This window comes from Arachis ipaensis, chromosome B09, assembly GCF_000816755.2.
Source record: "Arachis ipaensis cultivar K30076 chromosome B09, Araip1.1, whole genome shotgun sequence".
NCBI lineage: Eukaryota > Viridiplantae > Streptophyta > Magnoliopsida > Fabales > Fabaceae > Arachis > Arachis ipaensis.
Genome location: NC_029793.2, coordinates 14306731 through 14330521, shown reverse-complemented (window position 1 = coordinate 14330521; position 23791 = coordinate 14306731). Strand labels below are relative to the sequence as shown.

At 32.8% G+C, this 23791-nt stretch overlaps 1 protein-coding gene across 1 annotated transcript; it reads right to left on the bottom strand.

Moving 5' to 3' along the window:
- On the bottom strand, positions 180 to 20417 carry LOC107617544 (the record flags this gene model as incomplete). Its single annotated transcript, XM_016319320.2, is given in 43 exon segments — positions 180 to 340; positions 551 to 631; positions 785 to 895; positions 984 to 1172; positions 1321 to 1386; positions 1914 to 1988; positions 2095 to 2205; positions 2293 to 2381; positions 2493 to 2637; positions 3168 to 3265; positions 3623 to 3764; positions 3948 to 3995; positions 4078 to 4248; positions 4345 to 4413; positions 4561 to 4680; positions 4779 to 4851; positions 4939 to 5057; positions 5152 to 5271; positions 5618 to 5705; positions 6140 to 6351; positions 6940 to 6986; positions 7564 to 7642; positions 7754 to 7835; positions 8066 to 8203; positions 8400 to 8448; positions 8558 to 8612; positions 8698 to 8774; positions 10140 to 10229; positions 10232 to 10297; positions 11420 to 11495; positions 12170 to 12364; positions 12486 to 12535; positions 12638 to 12716; positions 13262 to 13340; positions 14012 to 14149; positions 14382 to 14430; positions 14553 to 14607; positions 14729 to 14805; positions 15418 to 15498; positions 15579 to 15659; positions 16501 to 16576; positions 19728 to 19910; positions 20204 to 20417. Coding segments are annotated over 43 exon segments (4193 nt in total), but the record flags the coding sequence as incomplete, so codon positions are not given.

The window sequence follows — 23791 nt, the reverse complement described above, 5'->3', positions numbered from 1 at the left end:
AAGTCGTCCTTTCCGTACTAAAGACGTACAAACGTTCGGCTGCTTCATCGATCCTAAGGTAACGTCTAATAGTTAGTACATACCAAAAACGACGACATAACGGAAGATTATTCTTAAATTATTGTAGTACCTAGAGTAATAAAAGAAGTTATTATTATTATTATTATTATTATTATTATCCAAAGAGATGCATCTTTTCTGCAACCACAGCTTTCATGGCTTCCTTTGCAGAGGCCATAACATGAACTAGATCTTTCTGGAGAGTATTGAGGGAATCCATGTAGGCCTTCCTTACTTCAGTATTAACATTGAACTTCCTAACACCAAGGTTTATGCATTCCTGTCAAGAATTAAAGAGGGGGTTGGCACTATAAATTGATAAAATAAGGATAATTTGTTGCATGATTAGGGTAACTTCCAAATATTGTAATGTATACCAATTTTGTAACTTGAGCTCAATGCACAAAGCATGCTAAAGTTTAATTTGACTGACAAAAACATAAAAAGGGGAAACACTGAGAATCGTGACGTATCACAACTATAACGGTACCTTAACAAGTTCTTCGGATAAGCCAGATGCTCCATGAAGCACCAGGAAAACTCCTTTCTTCAAGCTCAATGCATGCAGTTCCTAAACAAATTTAGAACTCAGTTTCAGAATTGATGAAAAAACATGAATTTCTGTTCAGGTAGTCTTCAAAGTTTTATATTCTTTTTTTCTTTTAAGAAAATGATAGTATATAATAAAGTTTCATAAAGAATATGATTAGAGAATTATTACTACCTTCAGTAAATCAAATTTGAGATTTGGACCACTTGCAGGGTATTTTCCATGCACATTTCCTATACACACTGCCAAAGCATCTATGCCGGTCTCATCGATGAATTTTTCTGCCTGAAATTGACGAGAACAACGTTAACAGATTTAGCAATTTCAAGCACAGAAGAAAATTTGAGTTGATAGCATAGAGGAAGATAATAACCATCTTAACATCTGTTAGCTTTGCTTCATATTCTTCCACAGTCAAATCATCTTCCGTCCCAGACAACCTTCCTAGCTCAGCTTCAACCAATATCCCTTTCGAGTGAGCCAGCAGTGATATAAATTTTGTGTATGCAGTGTTTTCATTGAAGGGAAGATGTGAACCATCTACCATCACAGAATTGAATCCCTAATATCATTGCATCACAGATGCAGTTTCAACTTAGAGAATTATGGAGATCATAAAGCAATAACTAAACATGAATGCACCGCATCATTTTTGTGATTAAAATGGTTTCTATAAGCAGGAAAGTAAGTTTTCCAAACGTGCAAATTACCAGATCAAGAGCTTCCACAAGATCTTGCTTTGAAGTTCCATGGTCAAAGTGAACAGTAATCGGGACCTGCCACATATATACATGATTATGCAGTGAGATTTAAGCTACTTCAACTAACAGTTATCTAAAACATATCTTTGCGCTCAACTCATAGGTATTCCATATAACTTGGTAAGCATATAAATAAACAACTTGATTTGAATATTTTCAGAATTGGAGATAATTGAGTAGTGTGTATGTTCATGCCTTATTTAAGTAGATAAGGATGAACAGGGGCTACTTAAAAGACCATATAGCTATGACTCTACTTAAAAACATTAATATTTGATGTACTGATAAATAGCTATGATTTCCTTAATATAACACCATCATTTGTTTTCTTGTTTCTTTGGTTTGATCCTGAATACTGAAAACTAATATTTCAAACTTTATAAATTCAACTTCTAAGATTTTCATCATTAAAATTTGTTATATGAATTTCAAAGTTAAACATTTGCTGTTATCAATCATGGCTTCATTCCAGCTTAGCGATGACCATTGCATTTTGTATTTCACTTGAGATACTCGATTATTAAGAATATAACGCCACTTACACTGGCTTGCTCTGCAGCAGAAATGCAACAAGCAACCAAGGGAATTCCTCCTTGCTTCAAGGCACCAGGATGGATCTGAAGATATTATATAACAAGAATTCAAAACAAGTTTAGAGGAACCAAGTTCTTATGAGAGAAAATAGAACAACTTTGAAAGTCACTTAAGATGATTATTTCTGACCTGTAATATAGCAGGACTTTGTTCTTCCTCTGCTGCAGAAATAACAGCCTCAACTCCTTCCAAATTATAGACATTAAATGCTCCAACAGCATACCCTCCCTTTTCAGCATTCTTTAATCGAAAAAAAAGAAAATATTGATAACATTAATTGGTATCAAGGAGAATCAGTAGAAAAACCTTGAAGCGCCGATTCCTTACGCTAAGAATCTCCTTTGTTGATGTAAGTCTGACTGGATGAGTCCAGGACTTGACTACTTCAGCCAAAGCTCTGCTATCACCAACATTGCCTAACAAAGGCAGATTTCTTTGATGGTAAAGAAGAATATTGAAGAATAAAGGATACAGATTTTACAGCAGCGGATGCTCAAAAAAGAAAAAAGCTGGGAAAATCAACTTACCAGGAAAGACAATGTATGGAACTCCTGGATGCCTACTTTCTGGTCCTAATTGCCACAAGGGAATGCCAGCAAGTGCTTGTCCAACTATCTTAGCACATCTAGCACCAAGGGCTTTTGTAGCAAGGTCTGAAGAAGTAATACCACCCTAAAAAGGTATTATATGTGAGTGTTTGACTAAAACCTTAAGGCCTGTCAGAAAAGACAGTAAAGGATATAGGACCAGGTCTAGCATCCCCAAACAGATTTGTGAGTAAATATCAAGATGCAAGAAATTATATTATGTAACTTGTAGAAAACAGTCGAGGAGTTTTTCATACACAATAAGAATTTTTTAGTACCAGCTATAATACAAACTCAATAAACAAAACTAAAGTGTTTTTAAAGGAATAAGTTCTAGCACTCTCGAGCATAAAATCTTGTGTAGGCTTTTTTTAAAGTGTCACTAAATTTTTTTATGGGATTTGTTCCTCAATAACTTCATTTCTCAAGTAATCAACCTTGTCTTGGTGCATATCTAAAACCTTGTCATGTGACTATACTGTGGCAAAACATATAATTCCGACCCAGATAGTGTAGCGCCTATTTTGGAATATGAAAGGAAAAAAGACAAGGAAAAAAGGAATATGAAATTTTTCATACCAAAATGCAGGTTGACTAAGTCCTTTAAACATGTACCTTTGCAAGTATATAGCGAGGTTTTGTAGTTATTCTTTTCACTATTTCCACCAAAGCAGAGCTCACTTTAAAATTAATGTTCAAACTTTCAGACGCAGCTGCACATTTGAAAATAAAATGAAAGATTAGATTGATGGACATGAAATTATATTTCTAACATTTAAAAGCACTTTGCTGTGGCTATTTAGAAGTTCAGATGAAGAACAACGGTAAGCTATCTTAGGATGATATAGAAAGCTGATAGAGTCAGGATTATTAATAATTTAATAGTAGGCTTGGGATTGTACTAGTAACAATAGAACTTGACCTGATTGGAAAACAAGTGAATTAGGCTACTGTATTATTGAAGATCATCTTACTATTAATGTCATAATATAGTTCTCTTTTTCTCTAACCCTATGCCTATAATTGAGGTGGAGAGAAGATAAAGAAAAGGAAAATGGAGAAAGACAAACTTTTTCCAGTTATGAGATTCCGGCTGGTCATTATAAGGGTGTCTTTATGAGCTTTAAGGTATGCATCTGCTAATTCAGCTGCTCGACTGACTTCCTCCTCCCGCTCCTCGACAGGCCTCATTGCAAGTTTTTCAACTGAGACCTATTTAAGAAAGATCATATTAGGCTGAAAAATAATTTTGGAAAGAAAGTATTTTCGTTAGGCACAAAGCTAATGCCTTTGATAAAAGTTAACAAAAATATATATATTATAAGTTACACCATGAAAGGAACAATGATGGATTCATAATAAAATGGCAAAAAGGAAATTTAAGATGTCAATCACCTCAATGCTTTTCAAGAACTGACCACACTGTAATTTAAGTTCTTCAACCTGTGGATAAACGTGCATGAGCGCAAAATGGGTATGCCAAGGAGACTTGATTTGAATAATTTATCAAAATTTCATTTTCCACCTGCTTTGTTGTTTTTGGAACATATGATCCCACAACTATCAAACCACCGTTCCTTTCTCTAGTAATTCCTAGATCCTTTGGCAATATTGGGGGCCTTGAGATAATTCCAATTCGGGAAGAAACAAAACTAGCAGCAGTACGACATAAGAAGTGTTTTCCCATCAATTCTGCCTGTTAACAGGACAAAACAATAAAGCAGCATTAACATCTGTAAACAATCATGCAAAAGGGCCAAATAAATACAATTAACATGAAATGAAATTCTACCTTGATCATTCCAAGTGCAAATACAGCCATGTCTCTTTCACTAGCTGCATTAACTACACATGCTGAACCCTGCTTTTACAATAGAAACACAGTAAGGGGACTGGTAATAGACACACACTAATTCATAATATTCTAACAAGACAAAATCAAGTCACTGGTTTTCTTCTTATAACTTAAGAATGTAGAAACTAAAGTGCATTATCAATTTCTGTATACCTTTTTCAGACTGCATAGATGCTGGCAAACTGCATCTGGTCCTCCTTTCCTCAAAAGTTCAATGGAAACAGATGCAACAGTGGATGCAGGTATTCGACCACCAGTCTTCTCTTCTACCCACTAATTGGATAAAGATCTTTTAAAAAATTTATTCTATGCCAATATCAAAATAAAAGTCAGCACAATCCAGTAATAAAAAGGAACAAAGAGGCTTTTACATCACGCAGATTCGAAGATTTGTAGCCAAAGGCAGCATCTTTAGCAAACTCTGTGTCCCCTGCAGGAACAAGCCTGCAGACAAAAAGTGAAGTAAGCAAGGTTTCTAATGTCCATCCCTAATTCCTTTCAACCAAGTTAATGAAGAATGGCAAGACATACGTATCAGAATCAGCAACATAGTGTATGTCATTGATAGTGTAGCGGCCTCCTTGAAGGAAAAAGGAACAAATTATCCATGCATCCATTTCACCTAACACCGAAACAGCAGCATCTGGTTCCTGTGCACAATAACTGAGTGTCATTTTGCATATTGAATCATAAGTATCATCATTGACTGGAACATATTGTTAAGCTAAAGAATATCATTCTTGCCTCAGGAAAATGGCCACGCAAAGTTGAGTCTCCCCTCAAAACAATTGTATAATCAATGTTGTCAACTGTTTTTGCTGCAGTGTCTAGATTTCTGCATATCTCTGTTATCAGTGCACTGGCCTGTCAAAGATTAAAATGAAATATTACAAAATTGATAGAAGACCATATTGCTGACTATTGAAATATCCAATAACGTTAACCATGGATAATTTATAATTCAGGTTGCTTTTTCAGGGATTACTAATAGAGTAGATACTTGAATGCTGGAATTACTATAGCTCTAAATTTATTTATCTCAAACCTTGCTTGTTTTACCTTTGGATATGATTCTTATTAATTCATGCATGATTATAAGTGGACTTATTGCAGAATGGAGACAGATAAGAAGAGTTTTTTATTTTTATTTTTTTAATTTTCCTATAACATTTATGAATTTACTGGTGCAAATGAAAAGATATTTATTTACCTTCTCAGAACTCAGTGACCTGGAGTTTGTCAAAATGAAAAAGCACTTTGGACCTTTTCTAAACTGCCCAGTCAGTGATTCGATACTCCTGCAGAAGAACATACCCAACTGAGTAACTTGAGAATTCTCTTCAGGCAGGATTTCTTAATTTCAGCTCCCAATCTCGTGATCAAAGTATAATCGATTGAGAATAAATGGCAGCCTGGTGCACAAGCATCCCGGACAATGAGTCTGGGAAAAGGCCGTACCCAAAGGGTGTAATGTAAGCAGCCTAACTTAATGATTACATCAATGATTGATTCTACGGCTTGAACTTGTGACCTTGAGGTCACATGGAGACAACTCAACTGTTGCTCTAAGGCTCCCCCTCAATGGATTTGGAATATGAATGAGAAATAGAACTAATTGAACTACCTTGCCCGAGGAAGTTTGGTTTAAGATATTACTATGCGGCTCATTATCAACAGTAGCATTGATTATGCCAAAAGGGTAGAATGACAAAAGGATATGAAGTTCACGTACCATTCTGTTAATACCTCTATATCATGAACAGTTTGTGTTCCTGTTGGATCATCATCAAGGACTACCAAAATCTTGGAACTTTTTTCAGTAAGTTTTTGTATGTCAAGGAGAGGATCTTGAGGCCACTCAGGTGGAAGAGAATGCAACACAATGTCTTTCCTCAGAACCTGGAGTTTCCCTTCAACTCTGACACCAGTTAGTGTCTCATAAACCTGTATAGTTGAAACAGCCCTTCTGAATTATTCAGTCGTTGTGTTTATCACATATTAAGGAAATGTGGATCATCTGTAAATATGGTTTGTGATGTAATATGACTAGAAACCAATATCATAGAAAATCTCAAATAAATAATGCAATAGGAAAAGACAAAACAGAAATCTATAGATGACTGGTGATTATATCATCATGTAAACAATTGCAACAATTTTCAACATCCAATAGAAATCCAGTCATATTTAACTAAGAGAGTGTTTGGTATTTGTGTTTTTTTCATAATCAGTTGATACGATTGTGTTAAACATTTCCTTAACAAAATATTGAAAAGAGGAAGCAGAACATAACAGTGTTGCATTCTTCAATTACTGGTTAAAAAAGCATGCCAACTGAAAATTTAAACAGAAAAAAACCTTATAAATTGTCATCTATATCCTAAACAAATCAAACCATGTGTAACTACTTTGATAGAGCTGCTTAAGATTACAAAACATTTTGAGCATGCTAATTGCATCTTATTTGATTCCAATGTATCAGAAAATAAAATAAATTTAGAGGTTCTGTTGGTCAGCATTAGTTGCTCATACCTTAACCACACCAGCATCATCTTGCCGTCCCCAACCAGCAGCAGAACCTACACAGAAACATAAAGCATTTGAGACAGTACTTATCCTAACAGTATTATTCAAGTCAATACTTTTCTTCCCTATTTCCAGGCTCCTTTCTGCCATGTAAATGCTTCATTTTTCTTGTTTTGCAGAGGATAGCAACATGGACACTTAAATTTCAGCCGTCCCAAAGTATTCAAATCAGTTCTAGTAGCATGGTCCGGGTGGCTTATTATTTACATATATGAATAGTGCTATCCTCCTTCATATTGACATTGTCTGTCATATGCAGAAGATTTGATTTCCACGAATTTTTCAACTGTTTAAGATAGCAGGATCCTAATTTATGTGACATAAAGGTCACTGGAAAATATGAGCATGAAGAATTATATCCTAAATGTACATCCTTTGTTCATCAGCCAATACATCAAATGGACAAGCTCAATTTCCTCCCCCTTTTCTTCCTTTAATTTTATATGATATAATTCATAAACAAAACTTCATTGCAATTTCCTGTTTCTTATTTATGTTGAATAAAATGGAATATTGATGATCAAGTTGAAGTGAAGGAAACATAAACCCATATATATTGCATTAGAGCACCTGACAGATACAGTTGATGAGCAATAGTTGATAATTGAAGTGGAACTTTCAAAGAAGCTGATTCACGAGTAACGATCCCCTGAATATGAGAATATATATTAATAGCACAATATTATGACAACTTATTTGAAAAAAGTGTTACACTAACATTCCTGCCAAACAGTGAAAAAAAAATTTTACTGATGCTGACCATGTCCTTCACAAAGATATCAAGTGCTGAATATGGTGTGTAATCATTATCTAGCATGTGTGGGACACGATTTTCAAGCATCCTGCAACAGTAGAGAGAAAAATTGTTTTAAAAATTAAGATATGATAATAGAAATCACTCTATGACAAATTCTTTTGAAACAGCCATGAGAAGAGTACCAAGAGTAGCAACACAACCATAACCACACATGATTGATTATGAATGTGACTATAAAGCAAGCAAGTTCTTTAAATTTTTTTTAAGGTCAAAGAGGGAACAACAGAGAACAATCACTTCATGGAGGACACATACCAGGATGTACCCCCACTAATTGTAATAAAATCAAACAACAGTCTTGTATTCAGACCCAGTTTTGCTGCAAATGCCATTGCCTCAGCAGCTGATGCTATGTGAACTCCAGCAAGCAATTGGTTAACCATCTTTATACCACTAGAGAACAAAATACACCAAAATTATATCATTAGACATTCATTTGAGATAAAATTTACTATGTCCACTCAATTTCATTGTCAACTTGAATCACATTTATCATTGCATTACTTATCTCAAGCAGATAAAAAGCAGTACTAGCCAAAGGACAAAAATGGATAAAGAACCCCTGACTCATAATTAACTAAAAAAATACCTTCCAGCACCACAGCCACCTTTAATAATGTAAAGCTTCTCACTTAAGGCTGATCACAAAAAACTCAAAATCAATTAAAAGTGATTATTGAATTTACTGCAACCCCAGAATCAAAATTAAAATTTTGCATTTTATGATAAACACTTATTAGTTATTACCTGCTAAGACTAAACCAACACTCTTAAGAGCATCATCGGATCCCGAAGCCATTATCTGGGAAATAGACAAGATTTGAGTTACTCAGTTCATAAATGATGAGGGGAATTTCAAAAAAAGTCCCAAAGATGAAATTTCTGACCGTAAGTGTTCCCATTGAGGCCCTCTTAACTCCACCAGAAACAGGGGCATCCACTAACTTCAAACTTTTACCCTCATCTGCGTTATATTCAGTTCAACGGTCACAACCACATCCTTCAATAAAAGCATAAAAGGGTGCAGCGCTAAACTAAAAAAAACATTCAAACTGCAGAAAATAACATCCGTTCTGGTAAGCAGAAACATGGACAAGGCAATATTAGCATAATTCTCAGCCATGCTTTACTTTCATTGCAGAGAAGAATTTTATCTGTTAGTGAATAAACAACCTAAAAGAGTTCATATTTTACACATTTAAATTTGTATTGTCAAATAATTTCTAAAAAATTGAAGTGAATTCATGAGAATGCAAGAGAAAGTACAAATTTCCTTTAGAGCTTTAAGCATTAGCAAACATTTATACAACATTTTGTGTAAAAGTTATATAACTTCAGTCAGGAGCATCTAATGTGGCATGTTATAGTCTATGATTGCAGTAGTCTGCTGCTGTTAATTTTGAGAGAAAATGACAAATAGGTCTTTGACCTTTTGGCCTGTAGATATTTAAGTCCCCGAAGATTTGAAAATACATTTAAGTCCCTGACCTTCTCAAAATCTGAACACATTAATCCCTCTGTTCACTTGGGTCTGTCAAACCCAACGGAAAAATCAAATGTGTCTCCGTTGTACTAATCTGGCCAATGCGGATGCAAACGTGGGAGAGTTTTTAAAATAGGATAAATTAGACCCAGGGATCGATGTGTCCAGATTAAAGAGGTCAGAGACTTAAATGTATTTTCAAATCTTCAAAGACTTAAATGTCCACATACTAAAAAATTAGGGATCAATTTGTCCTTTTCTCTAATTTTTAAGCATGGCTCTCGCAGACATTCGTCACTTACTAAAATTCATTAGGCATATTGGGTGGTTGAGCGTTCAACTTAAGATTGTAAATAAGAAAATATTCCCATCAATTCCACAAAAGTACAAACTATCAGCAGAAAAATATCTACTTCTCATTAATATTTTTTAATTCAAAATATACTTTATTAAATATCTAGCTTCATTTTACACATCCATTTGCATGACACCAATAATGTGACAGATAACTTCTACCTCTTTAACATTCTCTAAATCATAATGCATCTTTCTTCTGTCTCTTGATTAGTTAGAGATTTACAGCCAATAAAAAAAATCATGCAAGTTATCTTTTGACTTGTATTTATATCTACTAAGATACTTTTAACTAGGAGAATCAACTCTGACTAGTTCTCCTTCTACTTGTACGGGGCAGTATTCACTCATTAAAATTTAGGCCACATTTTAAGAGTAGCCAATTTAGATGGGAAAATTCACTCTTCTTCTGCATATAAAGAAAGGAAGAAAAAAAAAATTCTGATATCAAATACAGATCACATAACCATGTATCTGGGAGTAGTAACTCACTATGCAATCTGCGCTCTAGCTGACTCACATATGCCGGAGAAACAGTAGAAGAAAGAATTATAGATGCTCCCGGTGAAAGAGCTACATAATGCAGAAAGAATACAATACATTTTCTGCTTGTGCTTCGTTTGCAACCATGATTATGAGAACATCAACATCTGAAAGAAATAATATGTAAATATTTATGTGCTTGAGATTTTCATTTTTCACTTTTTCTTTTTTGGACAAATGTAGAATGTTGTTTTTTGTAAGGAAAAGACAGCATTAAAAGACAAAATAAAACAAAAGAATTCAATAAATTATGTATACACTTTTCTTTTGCCTTCTCGGATGTAATTTACATGAAATTTTCTTAGTCCTAATACCTATAGCAAAGAAGTTTATGATGATATTTTGTTGACTATTACACTGTATCAAAATTAATCCCTTTCTCAAATAATTTTAATTTTGATACAGTTTGTCAACGGAAAAGATTTTTAGAAGTCATCTCATCATGAACTGTCACATCATTTAAATTAGGGTAAACAAACTTTTAGTCCCTTTAAAATTAAGGTTAAATATTGCATGTATTTGTGCAATTAAGGACAAGTATGATTGGCTTACAACTAGTGTGGAATTACACTAAAGGTCATCTCTAAGCTCAAACTTTTTGAAACTAGTCTTAGAGATGCTTACTGATCAAATCTAAGAGTCCATACCATAGTGCATTTTTTTTTTCCGATGACATCGTCTTTATGGGAGAATCACAGAAAGATTTAAACGAGAAGCTAGATTTGAGGAGACTAGCTTTGAAAGTGCATGATTTGCGCACAAGTCGCATTAAAATGGAGTATATGGGAAGAAAATTCATTATGGGAAGAGAAAACACCAACCCAGAAGTGAAAATTAGAGAAAACAATATACCACAAGTAAAACGAATTAAGTATCTTGGCTCTATTATTTGGAACAATGGAGAAATAGAGGATGACGTAAACCATAAGATTCAAGAGGGTTGGTTACAATGGTGGAGTGTTTAAAGCTTTATATGCAACAAAAATTAACTTTACAAGGTGGATAAATGCATTAATAACAAAATCCATGGTAAGTGTCAACTTCATTTGCCATGGCATACCAGCTTAGGAAAGCAATTCCAACCATGACCAATGTATCAGGCTTTTCATTTCTAGACTAGAAGCTGGATTGAAAGGAATGAATTTATTCACCATCTCGTACACTAATCGAATTGTACGAGCTTATTTGTAGTTGTAGGTTTGTAAGTATGCATTAAAATACTAATTTACCTTTACTCACTTCAGCTGGAGAGTTCCCAATAAAGCCACCAGCATTTGCAAATCGTGTTAGAGTTGGTTTATACACCTAGAAGCAAAAACAGAAGTATTGGAAAGAAGCTTATGGTGCTCATTTTACTTTCTGTCATGATATATAAATAAAATTTTATCACAGTAGCATCCAGATCATGCACAAATACGTAATGGACTCTGCACACATTAATGCAAAGAAAAATATCAATGTGCCTGCATATGTGAAAAACACAATGGATGACAAAGTTAGAGGGACAGAACACATGAAGATACATAAACATTGAAGCACAAGCATGCTGCTAAACTCTTAATAGAATATGGTAAGAACAAGGTTTAGTCAAATAAATCGGTGCTTGTGCATCTTGACCCAGATGAACTTTTAATATTGATATTGATGCATGCCACTTCAATTGTTTTGTTACAATTATTGTAAAATATGCTGGTACCTTGCCTTCTTCACCCATATCCTTATTAAAACATAAATAACTTTTCAATGTCTTAAAGTTCTCAGAAATGAATACACTATGATCTGACTTTAGATTTTCAGTTTCTGAAAGAAAAGTTGAAATTTACTTGTGGATTTCAATGCTGTTGATCATGTAGGAAAATGTTTGCATTGCTTGCTAAGATGGTTCCCAACTCACTGCCATGATACTACCATCAATTTTTGGAACAAATTTTCCATTTGTTCAATGCAATATAGATAAAGAATTGAAAGTGAGGAATTACATCAAAACCATTGACGCTGAACTTTGAATTCACCAAATGAGTTGCCATGCCAAATCCCATTGCTCCAAGGCCTACAAAACCAACTCTTCTCCCACTCTTAGAATCCGAAGTGATTTCCGATGCCAATTGTTCAGGGCTATATAAATCTTCATTTGCAGCATCTGAAACTTTTACTCCATAAATTTTCTCCCAAACCTATCAAGAAAATGATGAAGAAATATCTAAAGAAAAAAAAAAAACATATATCCAGGAAAAAATATGAAAGCTAAAAATTAATCTTTTTAATTGAAATTTGCTGAAACAGATGTCCATTTACCTTAATTAATGATGTACTATCATCTTCTCCACAAGAAACATTTGAGATCCCTGAAATGTGAATTTGGTGAATCATGTGAGCTGAAAGAGCTAGGTTGTTCTTAATGAAATGGATCATCAAAATCACTGTTTAGTTTTCAAAGATTTTTGTACCATGAATAAGTTGTTGATGAGTGGTAGCCAAAAGTGGAAGTGGAAAAGTAAGTGACTTGGCCATATCCAAAATGATTTCCTTGAATAAAGAACAGTCAATAGCCATAATGAAAATATCAAGTATTAAAAAGAATAACAATAACCATAAGAATTAAAAACATAAAGTTAAAAGAGCCAATTTTGAAAATCAAAAGACATTAATACAAATATACAATATTGTAGCTCTTTTCCAACCAGAAAGAAACAAGCAGTGAATGTTTTATATCACTAGCACTTCTACTCCTCACATGAGAGCTTTCTGGTGTTAGAGCATGTAAAAAGTACAGTTCTGATCAAGCCCTGTGCTAAAACTAAAATTTAATTTGAAGAAGGCAAGCGGTTGGAATCAAACTCTGTTTCACTTGGTCATAAACTTGCTCATAATACCATAGTATTTAATTTATCATGATGTGTAATCTCGTACATAATAAATTTATCATAACGTGTCAAAATTGAATTGAAGTCCATATGTTACTCAATCAACCAATGATAGACTAAAATATGTCAGTAGCATAACCATTCGACAAGCCAAAACACATGGTAAATGTACAAAATTTAGCTGCTTTTGATCTCTATTAATCTTACCAAGTCCTTAACAATAGTGTTTAGAATTTGATGCTTAATCTCTCCCTTTAACAAAAGAGGAACATTATTCTTGAAAACCCTACAAAAGAAATGAAACAATCACATCCTACAATAAGTGGGGAGGGGAAAAAAAGTGGGAAGGAGGATCAGAAAAAAGTAAGTTAAATGCAAAAGTTGTTTAAATGAAATATTTAAATAGCACATTTTGGTATCAGCATTCAGCTGGTGAAAAAACAACTTTTGGAATGCTAGGAATTAGAATTCACTCAAGAGTTGAATTCTTTTTCTTGCTTTGGAACAACTAAAAATGAATAGTTTGAATTCCGTTGAGAATTCCAATTCTCATTTTTCCTTCATTTGTAAATCAGACCAAAAGGGGTCTGATTTCCAAATCCACTCACACACTCTTTAAATTTGGATTCTATTCTATTAATATATTATAGTCATTTCAAATCATGGAATTGAGTTTCAAATAGAAATGAATTCTTTTCTTAAAGGAAATAGAATTCTTTTCTCATGTTAAATGGTTTCCAAACAAGCTCAGAAATAAATAAAATGGGTTATAATGTCAAGTTTCCTTTTTCAATAAATTTTAAGCCTATTTTCCTGCCTTAAATTTGTTTTCCCCAAAAAAATATAGTTATGCAATGATACACATCTAAAAGCATCCACATGAACACGCATGCGTGTAAGATTTTTTTTTTTTTTCTTTACTTGGAGTTGCCTATTTCATACTAATCAAACACACACCATGAATTTCCAGCGGCGTTGGAAATGATATCATATATTATCCATGGGTGAATTCCAGCTTTGGCACCAAGAGAGAGAGCCTCCACTGAAGCAATGAAGTGAATTCCCTCAAGCAACTCAGTAACCATTTTAACCTTACTGCAATGCAAAAAGATTGGTAAGATTCAATAAAAATGCTAATACAGCCAACAAGACAGGACATCCTACAACAGAAGTTAGCTTGGTTGGTTAAGACATTATCAGAGCAATTTAGGACCATTATCTAAGTTCATCATGAAAACATCAACAAATAGATGAACTAAAAGGAGCATTTGAAAAATTGTATCTAATAATATAAAGTAGGTTTGGCAAGACCAAAGAAAGAAATAACCTGCCACCACCAATTTCACCCTCAAAAGTGAAAAGCTTTTCACACATTGCTGTCCAAAAAGAGAGAGACAATTAGCTAATATAAAAATATATTAAAAAGAATTACACTTTTCTTTAAGACATAAAAGTCAAGTTCGATTATAATATAACTAAATAGATCTCAATGCATTACCAGAAAGCACAGGCCGAGCCTTTGCAATGGCATCCAGTCTTCCTGATGATGCAATCTATAGTTCGCGCATCAACAATTAATGTAAGGTATATTGGCTAATCATAAGCAGGAAGCTTGTGCATTTTAAAACTCAGCACGAAATCATAATTACAATCAAAATAAGAACAATAACTTACAGTGATTTTTCCATTTAAAGCATCAGACCTCCCAAGAGAGACATATGCATCAACAATGTAATTTATCTCATGAATTTCTACAAGATAAATAAATATGTTTATGACCTGTAACAATACATCACTAAATTCATCCCCCCTCCCCCCTTTCCCCCCTAAAAAAAAACAGAAAAATTGACAATATCATTCTAGAAATACGCAAGTTGAGTGTACAAAGTGTTTACCAAAATACCCAAGAGTAAATAAAATTGCAAAATTAATAGCCACTTTTGTGCCTCAGTGAGAAAAAATAAATAAAACAAAATAAGAACTCTGTGGATACATCAGAAAAATGAATACAAAAACTTTTTATTAGTCTTCACTCTCCATTAGCATCATTGACCCAACATTAGTATCCAGACCACAACAAATAATGTGAAATCCCTTAAACTTTTTTCACTTCTGTTTTAGTAACAATGCAATAGAAACATCACATATGTGAAAGGGAAATTGAACTCACAATATCGGAATATCCTCAAATGACCGACTATCAGTCTATCATGAGTCATGACAAGTGAAAATATTTACAGTGATCAAGGGGTTAATTGATTAACTCTAATTCCAAAAGTATGAGAATGTGATGAGTTGTTAGGAACTCCTTTTATGAAGAATCAACCCATCATATAGAGCCAAATTATCAAAGCAGATGTTACCTGCCAGTTCCTTCTCCAACTTTTGGAGAACTGATGGTGATATAGTTGAACGGAGGATTAGAACTGTATCCGATTTTAGACCTGCATATCCCAAAAAAAGAATTTTCTTTACAGGAACCATGATCCTTGGAAATAAATAAGTCTAAAAGCTTCATAGAGACCTTTCAAAACACCCTCTTCTCCAAAAATTAGATCTTTAGTTTGATCCGCATGGCATATTAGGACCACTAAAGCTGTTACATCTGCAAGCCAGAAAGCGAAAAAAAAAAAGCATTAGAAAGGAGTCAATATAACAGTGTAATTTACATAAATTTTTACAGGCAGTGGAACAGTTAGCACAACTATTCCTTTCATTTTCTTCAAGAGACCATTACAATCCCAATAATAACTATTAATATTAAGAATTATTCTAAAGAATCTCTTTCTGAAGTCATGCAAAATAATAAACTGCTTAACTCAGTAGCTAAAAGATATAGGAGACCAGATTATATTCAGTACAAGATGTTTCTTGAACAAAGTTCATAACTTGATTACCATTCAGAAGTAATTATCTCAGAAGTTTAACTTCATTACTGCAAGTCATATAGATTTAGATACTAAACCTGCTTTAGCTTTGCAGTTAACAAACTTCAGAGACAAGTTGTCTACAAGATTCTATTTATGAAACCATAATAAGAGGAAGATGCACTAAAAATTGTTGAACTCAATAAACTTACATATTTTCATGTTAAAAATTAAGAGATAAGCATCTTGTCACTAAAAAAACCACCCAACTGTACATACGTACTAGTTTCTGCTTTTGTTTGATTATTGCCTCTCATAAATCAAAGATTCATTATAACTTTATAAGTTTTAGAATGAGAATGCTGACCACTGCTGCCCAACTCAATCCCTCATATCATAACAAGATTTGATTATGAATTTAAAACCAAATTTGTTATTTAATTTGAAATGATATTATACATCACAAGAATTTTAAAACAGGATACTACCATATTAGTAACCATAGCAAAGCTTACGAGAACATGTAAATCTAACAATATTTATGAAATAGTCAACAATACAGCTGAGATATCCATTTACCTCTTCCCACTTCCAAAGGGCTTGAACATCTGCGTCCTCCAAGCTTTAAAAGTTCATCTATGCTGGAATCACTTATCTACAGAGAAATTCATTTCACTTCAATTAAAAATTTGTAAACAGTAACATAGCATTGCTATGAAAGAAGTTTCAACAAAAAGCAGAAACATAATAAAATAAACAAATAAATACATAAGAAAGAAAAAACAATTTCTTTGGGTATATATGGTTAATTGACACAATTTAACAAGTCATTATCTCTTGCCTGATAAATGATAATAGCTATTTGTTTACCAGACGGCAATTCTGTGTAACCAAATTGTGATGTATTTTTTTGTTTGCACCCTTGGCAACTAAAAGCTTAGCAACATTCAGTTATTGTGGTAAGTCAAGATAAGTTATTATGTTAAACTCAACATTAAATCCTTGAGTGCTAGAATTTTGATACTGATAACCAGATACTCTAGGATTATACTGGTTGTGGTTGTGATTGTTGAGAATGGATATCCGACGTGTTTATTTTGTATATTTGGATTATACTGTTTATTTTATCATTTTTGGCCAACACTTGGCCAGAAATAATTTGTCCTCATATTTATAGACGTTTTGCACACAAGAAGTATATAATTTGCATCTATATTTACCAGAGTTTTGCACACATAAATTAATACAGTTTATACTCACATTTTTCAGAATTCGCACACATGAACTAGTAAAATTTATTTATTAAAAACAATTTAGTATTTGTGCTGACCGAATGATAGTTAAAAATACTAAAAATTACTGGCCCCAAGAATTTCTCTTAAGTTTAATCTTTATTATACTTGCTAAGGTCGTAAAATCTTGTGACATTTGGCACTCAGTAATACATGTAGCTCAGTTGGGAAACAACCTGGAAGTTGCTTGAATTATTAGAAGTAAGAGATGTTACTACATGCCACACACATTTGTCTTCATTGATTCATAAAGTTCCTATCATCAAAGCTAACATCCGGAATATCTATGAAATAAAAGAGAAATGTACATGGAAGTGCTTTCATCTTTTCGCAACGTTTTTGAATTTTTTAAAGTCATATTTTCCTTCTGTGACAATTCTATATTGTTCTATCATGGCGTGACCTAAAACCATGCATACATGTTAATGAGAATCATCTAAACACGTTTTCAAAGTTTTTAGTATCGTTGTTATAATAAAAGGAAAATGCAGGCACAAGAAATGTCTCAAGTATTAATATGGAATAAAATTACTATACCTCTATCTGAAAGCAATTGTTCAATTTTAAATAGGCTCATAAATATAAAATAAAAATAAAAATTTCAATTTAAGAAAATTTTATATTTATGTTAAAAAAATTAACTTCACTAAATTTCCTGTTTATAAGTTATCTCTTTTTTCGGTACATTAATATTTGAGTCACATAACAATTATTTTGAGATTTTAAGAACTACTACATAAATATTTGATATTGTAAATTTAACTATTTGTAATTTTGGTTCTCATATATATTTTTTTCTTTTTTCTATTTTTTTTAAAAGTCAGTGAAACTGGTTTCTTCTATTATCCTAGATTCAGATCAATTTGAAAATTTATTAAAGCTTTAAAGGATTTTAGATTAGAATACCAAAACTCCAAAAGAAATAAAATACAACTTTGTTTTAACCACATTTTGGTTTCTAAATCTCAAGAAGATTTTTGCCATTTGCACGATTTAAATCTACAATCATTGATTTTGAAACTCAAGAATTTACCATTTTAGTTAATATCATATTGATTAATATTACAACTCTGATTATTCTTAAATTATAATACATATTTAATAAATGATTTATTAATCCACTAGTGATCATAATAATATAATCACCAAAAATCCTTCTCCAAAGAGATTAAGTAAATAAATATAATAATATTAAAAAGTAAAAATTATAATTCTTTTTAGTGATTATTAAAAATTATAATTGATGCAAGGTAGATCCGTTTATTATTTATTAAGTAAACTATTAAAATGGTATCTAAAAATTTATTTTCTTAACAAAAATAATTCAAAAAGATACGAAAAAACAAATAAATTCTCAAATTACTTAAAAACATGACAAAAATGATAAAAAGATATTAATTTTTTATATTTGACAACGAATTTTAATCGGAGTAATGCGAAAATATTTATGTAATTATTTAAATGATACATGTAAAAAATGGAGTAAAATTTTACCAAAATATCTCTTTTTATTTTTTTTTTCAAAAATTTTATATCAATATAAAAAAGCAAAAAATTCACATGAGAAATTCTAAAGATAATTTTTTTTTTAAATTATATTCGCAAAAAATTCATTTCAACCCTTGAACTCTAAAGTTTTTTAAAATATATATGGCTCATTTTTATTACCATTTTAAATTTTTTGAAAAAGCTCATTTATTTAGTACCAACGTATTAATTATATATCAACAATATTTGAAAGACAACAAAAAAATCAATCAAAACAGTCTAAACTTACTTTATGTAGTATTTATTAATTATTACTACAGTTAATAAATACTAAATAAAATAAATTTTGACTTTTTTTCTTTTTAATATTATTATTGTTTTTTAAATTGGTTTTTCTTCTACTCACCAAAAAAAATTGGTTTTCTTCTTTTTATTTTGAACTATGAAATTGGATTATATACAGATTGAAAAAAGAAACGCATAATTAATTATAAACATTTAACAATATATACAACCAAATACAAGTAATTAGATTGTAATATTTAAATATGTGAAGTTAATAATTAAAAATTATTAAATAATTTAATTAAATTATTAATAACTTTTAATTATCAATTTTATAAACAAATACCTGCATCTAAATTTTCACTTATATCTACTCACTACTCAGTACATGCTCATGCCATTTACAGAAGGTGCAATATTTACTTTAGTATATGCTCGGGAAATAAGTTGCAATTATGAAAAGTTTTGACTTTTGACCAATCAGAACACATTAAAAAAGAACGGTGCGATTTCTTCGCCATGTTACTGCGCCAACGGTACCCACAACAATAGTGGACCAACAGAGAGAGAGAGAGAATGTTGAGGAACTGAGGAAGAAAGAGAGACTCGTGATCCCTTTTTGGTTTTTGCAGCCAAAAACAAGAGTTACTATGTACCGATTTGGGAATAAGAGTGAGTGGCACTATCACTAACCAAAATTATCAAATTTAATTAAATAAATAAAGGCATAAAGTGAAGAACCTCAAAAGCTTGAACTGCATAGCCATGGCGAATAAGCGAAGACGCCATCTGCAAGCTCAAATCGTCCAACCCAACGAACCCGACAACTTGGCGATTCGCCATTGCAGCACCTGAAACTTCTAATCCGAACCTCTCAGAGCTAATTGAATTGACAGAAGAACACAAATTAATAAATAGTAGATGGAAAGAGGAAGGAGGTTATGGAAGAAAGGAAAGAGGGAGGAAATTACTTGCGCAGTTTTTTTTGTTTTGTGAGTAGTGATTATTTGTCCCTACAAAGCAAGTGATTGCTGTGTCGCCTTCTTTCGCCTTTATTTCTTGATTCAATCATCAATCTCATGTACCGTGCGATTTCAATGTGTCAGCGATTAACTGATTATTTATGTCTTCATCGAAGAAAGCATTATCAAAATTATTTAATTAATTAACTATCCGAACGTTTAAAGTGTGATTAAAAAATTATGTATATAAAGAATCATATTATTTTCTTCTCATGCAGTGACAGGTAATTGGTAGTTTCGTACAAAAGTGAGAAAGAAACATTGAAGCATATTCAAAAGACATGATCCAATACCATATAATGATGCTGAGTCACTTCCTCGTCATGTACTCCATCTAGAGGTGATGTTCATGGGCCTATATGTTCCAAAAAAATAAAAATCAAAGAAGCCATGATACCCAATAATTTTTTAGCCGAACGAAAATCCGGTTTAGAAGCTTCACTCACCTTATGTTATAAAAAAGCAATTAAGCACCATCAATTTGTTCTGTGTGTAAGTCTAAGGATCACGACTGCAGCCGAGGCTTTGGATAAATGGCAGCATCATCTCCTTCACTAGAAACTGCATTCAAATTTGAATTCTCAATGAAGAATTAAAATTCGAATTTGGATCTTTTAAATTTTGAATTTGTACATTAGAGGATAAAATGTGGTTTTTTATTCTTAAATAATTTCTCTCTGATATTTATTTTTGGTCCCACCTATAAAATAAATGGTGAGAGATCACATTTTAGTATTTTGAAATTCAAAATTTAGAGAATCTAAATCCATAAAATCATACTAATAGTAATTATAATAGTGTGTTGTGTAAGACCAAAAAACAAAAAAAAGATCACTACTCATAAGAGCAATGATGCTCTTACCGCAAAACGCCATAAACATAATCTAAAATATAATTTTTTTTTTTTTTTAGTGTCAAAGTGTCAAAACAAACATAGAAATTTCATGGGAAAAAAAATTAACTCAACCTAGTCTAATCCTTAAACGCTCATTGCTAAGTATGGAGTGCTGCACACCTTGTTAATTCATTAAATCTGAATTCTTTATTTATTATATTTTATTTGAATGGTCTGGATTTAAAAAGGTAACCTTATAATCAGGTTAACCATTTTTTTTTATAAATTTTAGATTTTTTTTATAAGTTTCAAATATTGGGCTGAAGTCTAAAACAAAAAAATAGTATATAAATATTAAAAGGGGCTGGGCTACACATACAAGCTTACAAGCTTACAAGTTGGCCCAGCCCAAATAGAAGCCACGCGCATAAAGAGAGATAACATGGCGCGTCAAAATCACGCACTCAATACTACAACCGTTATGTATGAGAAACTCTTCCACTTCTTCCACTTCTCAAAACGCTTCGAAAACAAGGAAACCCTTCCATTTTCGAGCGAAAATCAAAGTTCAAAATATACAAATCGTTCTTCGAAACCTCCATCAAAACACCATCAAACTCTCCGTGAAGAATCTGAAGCAAAGCAACAACACTCAACGTAAGTTCGTTAAGATTCCTGTATATTTTACTTTTCTTCTACGTCGTTCTTCTAGGGTTTACTTCTTGCTTCTTTGTTACACTGTTCTAAGTTCTACGTCGTTCTTCTAAGTTCTACGTTCTTGTTCTAAGTTCTCCTACTATTGTTGTTGATTTTTGGGGGTTTATTCCGTAGATTGGGGGTGTATACTGCTTGAACTTGTAATGTGGCTTGATATTGAAGCATGTTTGACTGATATCTGACTGATATACATGGATGTATCTGAATAATATCTATGGGTGTATCTCACTGTTATCAATGGGTGTATCTGATTCTTACATATGGGTGTATCTTACTGTTATCAATGGGTGTATCTGACTCATATATGCGTGTATCTTACTGAGATCTCAATTAATTTGATATTGAAGCATGTTTGAGTGATACCTAACTGATATATATGGATTTATCTGAATAATATCTATGGGTGTATCTCCCTGTTAACAATGAGTGTATCGGATTCTTACATATGGGTGTATCTTACTGTTATTAGACCTTGTAATGTTGCTTGATATTGAAACATGTTTGACTGATATCTGACTGATATATATGAATGTATCTGAATAATTTCAATGGGTATATCTCACTGTTATCAATGGGTGTATCTGACTCTTACATATGGGTGTATCTTATTGTTACTAATGGGTGTATATTTGTGTGTATTTTTTGTTTCAGACAAAATGGCAGCAAGAAACCAAACAAAGGATCTTAAGTGTGCCACACATCTCCTGAGTGATAAGTTCAGAAACATGACTGAGGAGAAGAAGGCAATTGTAAGGGATCTCGGATTCGGTGGGTTGATGCACATTCCACCACTAAGGGTGGATCACCAACTCTTAAGGGAACTGGCAAACAACTTCAAACTTGGGGAGAACAGACTGAAGACATGATATGGTTCTTTCCAAATAACACCAAAAACAATAGGTGATGCGCTTGGCATCAATGCAACAGGTAACTAGCTCAAAATTATAGGTGTATATTAAGTTGATGCTTGGGTGTATTTAAGGTTGATGCTTGGGTGTATTTGAACCGACTTTGATACTTTGTTGTTTTCCTTTTTGTAGGAAATCTGTTTCTTGAGAAAGTTGAGTATAAGCAACTTTCTAATGATGACAAAATAATTTATAGAAGATTCCAGGGTAAGACCCTCAAAAGTCTTACCGATGAAATGATGGAAATTGGCGTTGGCAACGAAGAGGAACGCCTGATGTTCAAGAGGATATTCATCCTCTACATACAGATGGCGTTCCTTTTGCCAACGACGATAAACAAAATATCACCCGTGCACGTGGCCCCAATTTTTAAGATGGACGGCATGTCGGAAAGAAACTGGGGGGGCCATGTTTTGACCTTCATGATCAAGGGCATCACAGACTACCAGGAGAAGAAGAAGAAGGCAATTGATGGCTGCCTCTTTGCCCTGATGATAATATACTTTCATCTTTCCAAGTGACGAACTAGATGAATGGCTAGGGCAAAATATTGATAAATCTGCTGCAGAGGGGTATGTCTTGCTGGGCTGTGTATTTTAGATTTTGGTGTGTTTTGTTTGCTAATAATTGTTTCTTGTTTCGCAGGGAGAACCGAGCTGACCTGCGATCGACAGAAGGTCGCTATGTGTCGTCTGAAACGTAAGAAGCTTTCTTATTTAATAAAATCTTGTTATCATGATTTGGGTGTATTTTGTGGAACCATTTGGGTGTATTTTGTGGATCAAGTTGGGTGTATGTTGTTTAATAAGTTGGGATATTAAGTTTGTTGTGTTGGGTGTATATTGTCCATTCGGTTGGTTGTATCTTGTGCATTCATTTGGGTGTATTTTATACATGTATCTTATTTTGTCTGAATAACATGAGATCTGTTTTAGAATGCCGGCTGTGAACTTGGGAAGTGATGGTCCTTCCTCTCAAGGGCGCACAGAACAGAGTAGTGTAAACCATCCGTCACAGAGTATGTAATTTTTCTTTCAAATAACCGTTACTTTTGTTCTTCTATTACCCTTCTACTTCTAATTCTGTATATATTTTTTTTAGAAAAAAAGCCCTTTATTATTTTATTCAAGAAAAAAAAGGCAGGAAAAAAAAGCAAAAACTGCAAGTATGTAAGTTCTCAAAAAAACAAAGCCTGTCTTCTTTTTGAATTGTTCGGGTGTATTTCTTGAATTTCTTTGGGTGTATTTTAGGTTGAGTCCGTCTGATTCGAATATGATGGTTGTGAGGGAACAGACACCGTCGGAAGCGCTTGCAATGTGAGTT